At 44.8% G+C, this 5,811-nt stretch overlaps 1 protein-coding gene across 1 annotated transcript; it reads right to left on the bottom strand.

Moving 5' to 3' along the window:
* Window positions 1–3,645: 3,645 nt before the first annotated feature.
* On the bottom strand, window positions 3,646–5,597 carry LOC311114466 (elongin-C). The gene is made up of 4 exons (XM_084189714.1): window positions 5,519–5,597; window positions 5,058–5,089; window positions 4,764–4,907; window positions 3,646–4,087 (listed from the first exon to the last, which is right to left on the bottom strand). Exons 2-4 carry the CDS (start codon window positions 5,059–5,061, stop codon window positions 3,897–3,899), a joined length of 339 nt encoding a protein of 112 aa, XP_084045840.1. The 5' UTR covers window positions 5,062–5,089; window positions 5,519–5,597; the 3' UTR covers window positions 3,646–3,896.
* Between the last annotated feature and the right edge of the window lie 214 nt (window positions 5,598–5,811).

Here is a 5,811-nt window from a genome sequence, read left to right as displayed (position 1 = left end):
TCAGCCCAGGCTCCAGATGATCAGACCAGGCTCCAGATGATCAGACCACAGGCTCCAAATGATCAGACCAGGCTCCAGATGATCAGACCAGGCTCCAGATGATCAGACCACAGGCTCCAAATGATCAGACCAGGCTCCAGATGATCAGACCAGGCTCCAAATGATCAGACCAGGCTCCAAATGATCAGACCAGGCTCCAGATGATCAGCCCAGGCTCCAGATGATCAGACCAGGCTCCAGATGATCAGACCACAGGCTCCAAATGATCAGACCAGGCTCCAGATGATCAGACCAGGCTCCAGATGATCAGACCAGGCTCCAGATGATCAGACCACAGGCTCCAAATGATCAGACCAGGCTCCAGATGATCAGACCAGGCTCCAGATGATCAGACCACAGGCTCCAGATGATCAGACCAGGCTCCAGATGATCAGACCACAGGCTCCAGATGATCAGACCAGGCTCCAGATGATCAGACCAGGCTCCAGATGATCAGACCAGGCTCCAGATGATCAGACCAGGCTCCAGATGATCAGCCCAGGCTCCAGATGATCAGACCAGGCTCCAGATGATCAGACCAGGCTCCAGATGATCAGACCAGGCTCCAGATGATCAGACCAGGCTCCAGATGATCAGCCGCTGTAGATTTATCTTTGTCTAATGTTAGCAAGACTTCTTTATCAGTGAATTTCCGAAAAGAAAACTCCTGAACAGCGTTTTCAGTATCATTCAAAAGATTTTCACCATCAACATCCACACTACTCTTTTCAAGATCTGGCTTTGAAATACATTCAAATATATATATATATACTGTATATAGCCCACAGAGATAAAATGGTGATTAAATGCATTAATGATATCCATTCTGTCAGTAATAGGGCCAGAATCTAAATTAATTCCTTGGGGGAGAGAAGAGGAGACGCAACCCTTCAGTGACGTAACAGCTTTCCAAAATGTACCTGGGTTCCCTGTACATTCAGATAGTGTATTAACATGATCATCTGATTTTGCTTTTTTAACTAGTTTTACACTCAGATTTCTCAAATCGTCTGAGAGACTGCCAGTCTGGACCCCGAGTCAGTGAATCTATCTTTGGCCCAGGCAGCATCTCTGACTTCAGATAGCTCTGGACTGAACCAAGGGCAAGACCTATTTTTAATTCTCTGTTTTTTAAAGGGAGCATGTTTATCTACAATACAATTGAAAACATTTGAGGAGTGGTTCAGAGCCAACTCTGGGTCAGGTATAGAAGCAATACAATCAAAGTCACCAAAATAAAGGTCACAAAAAAAGGCCTGAAATTTTTAAAATTCCTCGTTGATAAAACGAGGTTTGGATCGAGGCATCCGTATATCCCTGACACATACCATGGGACAGTGGTCACTAATATCCAAAGCAAATACCCCACTCCCAGCAGATTTCTCTGGAGTATTTGTAAATATGAGGTCAAAGTCGATTTCTTAGGGTCCTTTAAGTTTGGACGAGTAGGCTTTATAATCAGCTGGGTCAAATTTAGATTAGTACAAAAATCATTTAAACAGTCAGCATTCTGGGACTAAACACCTCCCTCTGCAACTGGATCCTGGACTTCCTGACGGGCCGCCCCCATGTGGTAAGGGTAGGTAACAACACATCTGCCACGCTGATCCTCAACATGGGGGCCCCTCAGGGGTCCATGCTCAGTCCCCACCTGTACTCCCTGTTCACCCATGACTGCATGGCCAGGCACGACTCCAACACCTTCATTAAGTTTGCCGATGACACAACAGTTGTAGGCCTGATCACCAACAATGATGAGACAGCCTATAGGGAGGAGGTCAGAGACCTGGCCATGTGGTGCCAGGACAACAACCTCTCCCTCAACGTGATCAAGACAAAGGAGATGATTGCAGACTACAGGAAAAAAAAGAGGACTGAGCACGCCCCCATTCTCATCGACGGGGCTGTAGTGGAACAGGTTGAGAGCTTCAAGTTCCTTGGTGTCCACATCACCAACGAACTATCATGGTCCAAACACACCAAGACAGTCGTGAAGAGGGCACGACAAAGCCTATTCCTCCTCAGGAGACTGAAAACATTTGGCATGGGTCCTCAGATCCTCAAAAAGTTCTACAGCTGCACCATCGAGAGCATCCTGACTGGTTGCATCACTGCCTGGTATGGCAACTGCTCGGCCTCCGACCACAAGGCACTACAGAGGGTAGTGCGTACGGCCCAGTACATCACTGGGGCCAAGCTTCCTGCCATCCAGGACCTCTATACCAGGCGGTGTCAGAGGAAGGCCCTCAAAATTGTCATAGACTGTTCTCTCTGCTACAGCACGGCAAGCGGTACCGGAGCGCCAAGTCTAGGTCCAAAAGGCTTCTCAACAGCTTCTACCCCCAAGCCATAAGACTCCTGAACAGCTAATCATTGCTACCCAGACAATTTGCACTGCCCCCCCACCCCATCCTTTTACGCTGCTGCTACTCTGTTAATTATTTATGCATAGTCACTTTAACTCTACCCACATGTACATATTACCTCAACTACCTCAACTAGCCGGTGCCCCCTCACATTGACTCTGCACTGGTACCCCCCTGTATATAGCCTCCCTACTGTTATTTTATTTTACTGCTGCTCTTTAGTTATTTGCTTTTATTTTTTTTGCTTAACACTTTTTATTTGTTTTACTTTGCATTGTTGGTTAAGGGCTTGTAAGTAAGCATTTCACTGTAACGTCTACACCTGTTGTATTCGGCGCATGTGGTAAATAAAATTTGATTTGAACTAAAATTCAAAACTGATCCTGGATCAGCACATTTTGTGTGCGTTACTTTTTACCCCCTTTTTGTGATATCCAATTGGTAGTTACAGTCTTGTCCCTTCGCTGCTACTCCCGTACGGACTCAGGAGAGGCGAAGGTCGAGAGCCACGCGTCCTCCGAAACACGACCCTGCCAAGCCGCACTGCTTCTTGACACACTGCTCGCTTAACCCAGAAGCCAGCCACACCAATGTTTCGGAGGAAACACTGTACAACTGGCGACAGAAGTCAGCGTGCGTGCGCCCGGCCCGCCACAAGGAGTCGCTAGAGCGCGATAGGACAACGACTTCCCGGCCGACCAAACCCTCCCCTAACCGGGACAACGCTGGCCACCTCATGGGTCTCCCGGTCAGCCTTCGTCCGCTGCAGCACCCAGGAGGCCCCTAGATCAGCACTTCTACGCAGCAGCTTTGTGAATAGAGATTGAACACTTTACTGTTTATGTAGGTTCACAGGTATGACCTAATGAACATCTAATCAGGAGCAGATAACTCAACTCCCTGCTGTGAAAAATCACAACAGTGAGGCAAGACTGCTCTGCCAGGCCCACAGATAAATGGATGTGATGAACACAACAGCCTCCCTGACGAAGGCCATGCAGCCGAAACGCGTCGGATTTAAAAAAAAACTTGCTTCTATTGAACATGTCATACTAATAAAGGCATTTTAATTAATTATGAAGAGTGCCTCGGTCCTCCTTTCTTTTTGATCAACAGCTATTCTGTTCTAATGTAATATAAACCTGTAAATGCTCATCACACAAGGGACCCATTTAGCACCAAAACACTCAAACATACTTTATTGTGGTGTGGAGGTAAGGAATGATTGTGTACGAGGGGGTCGCCACATTCTGGAGCAACTGGTGCAGCCATTTCAGTTTATTATATTCAAATGAAAGTCTTTACTACCAATTAAAATTGGACATAAAGCCTGTGGCAATTTTTTTTTTATATAAACAAAGCTTACAAAGCATACTGACAAAGTACTAATCATTCACTTTGTTTTATATCTGAAGCAACATGGCAAACAAGTTAAATAGTCAAAACAAATATAAAAGAAAAAATGTTTAAGTTGCTACATTTCTTTGAGTTTTAACAATCCAAGAAGTTTGCAGCCATGAGCAACTCCAGAGCGATCTCGGGGGCGATGGGAAATTCTGGAATTTCTGTAGAACTGTTGGTGTAACGGACCTTGTAGGTGAAGTACATGCACACCTTGGACAGGACATGGGAGGGGATCTCTCGGAAGTTCACTTCGTTGGTTTCATTCTCTGCAAACTGACCTGGGGGGGGGAAAAAAGTAAGTGATACGTTTGTTAGTTTGATACACAGAACGAGGTTTTATTGATCTGAGATTTGGTTCAGAACTAACATTTCTGTTTATTCAAAATGACTAACCGTTGGCACTCCCAGCCTACAAGCATTGAGATCAAGTTGGGAACAGGATTTCAACTAATATTTGGGATTATATTAAAGAAAGTAATGGAAATGCCAACACTTTGAACCTATTATGAGCAGGTTGAACATTTAAAATGTGTGTACAGCTAATTCAATGGATGTACAGTATGTGATTCATTGGACTAGCAAGCTGTTTCAGTCATGGGCTTCTTTGACCGCACACCCTTTGCATTCTTCATGTAAAATCAAACATGTTGTCCTGTCCTGCCTCAACAGTTTGAATGTCTGCTTACCTGGCCCTCTCAACAGATTAGAATATGAGATGAGGAGATGGATGAATGGGCTACAGGAGAGAAATTTAGTGGAAGAATAGGGTATTGAACCACTGCCTCCAGGGGCAGCAGCTCTACCACTAGGCCAGCCCCCCGCAGATTCTTTGCTATATCAATCAAACACCACTTACATGGTCCAGTCAACATGGCGTTGATGGTCCATGAGGTCAAGGGCTTACCTGGTTCACTCAAACATGGTTTTGATGGTCCCTGAAGTGAAGGGCCTTACCTGGTCCACTCAACATGGCTTTGATGGTCCCTGAGGTCAAGGCGTGTTCTCTCTTCACTATGAACTCATGGCCATCAGAGGAGATCAGCTTGACATACATGGCATCTGGGCCTTCACAGCCACCGTAGGTCTTCTCTTCACCATCTAATGAGTGGATGAGGAAAAAGTGAGACTGTTGAACTGCGTTTCAATTTATAGGTAATTTATGCCTATTCTTTACACTCCATTAGTTTTTTTTCTTCCATTAAGTTGGTGACATGCAAAAAAAAAAATGTCGCCTTAACATTCTCTCACCCATTTTGTCTTGAAATCCGAAACTCTTGTCCCTGAAACATACGACATTTATTAAAATCACTTCGGCCACATTTAAAAAATGTCTCATTTCAGGTGACTAGCTAGCTAACGTTAGTTGGCTGGCTAGCTAGCTGACAAACATTGTCGTAGCATTGAACTAGCTAGACACCTAGCTATAGGGGACAGTACTAAACATTTAACATGGCATGCCCCAAATACTTGAAACCCTGAATCAGAGACACGCCATCAAGTACCTAACCGTACAAACAACAGCTGAAGCCCCAAGCTATCGGAAGCTATTACGCTAGCTAGCTGTGTGCTAAGTCAGCTAGCTAGTTAACCAGTCGTTGCCTTCCAGTTTGACGAACAATCAACGTACCAAAAAATACAGCTCGTTATATAATCAGATTACGAATACACCTTACAATATAGTGTCATAAAATGATAGTTATTTTCTTTACCACACAGTAGTTGAATGTGGATACTTTTCGTTCCGGCTAGCAAGATCCTTTGACACAGGAAACAGTTCCGGTAAATAGCAGTGCGCGTATGTTATCCCTTCCGTAGGATACCACACACTACGTTATGAGGTTCCGCTTAAACTTGTTCCTGTCTGACTTTTGTCAAGGGTTGATATCAACCTAATCTGGTGGTGGAATGTATCAAATATCGTTAATAGAGGTGTGCATACAACCAAACAAAAAATAAAGAGTAGGGTCTCACCTTTCAACTTCATTTCAAGATACAGTATCTG

The sequence above is a fragment of the Coregonus lavaretus genome, assembly GCF_964263955.1.
Source record: "Coregonus lavaretus genome assembly, contig: HAP1_SCAFFOLD_2065, whole genome shotgun sequence".
NCBI classification, from domain to species: Eukaryota; Metazoa; Chordata; class Actinopteri; order Salmoniformes; family Salmonidae; genus Coregonus; species Coregonus lavaretus.
This window is presented reverse-complemented; position numbering and strand designations above follow the sequence as displayed.

Coding starts and splice junctions, on each gene's coding strand:
- LOC311114466 (XM_084189714.1), bottom strand. Junction 4,088..4,763: donor AGCCATGTTGAGTGGACCAG/GTAAGGCCCTTC, acceptor TCCCCCCCCCAG/GTCAGTTTGCAGAGAATGAA.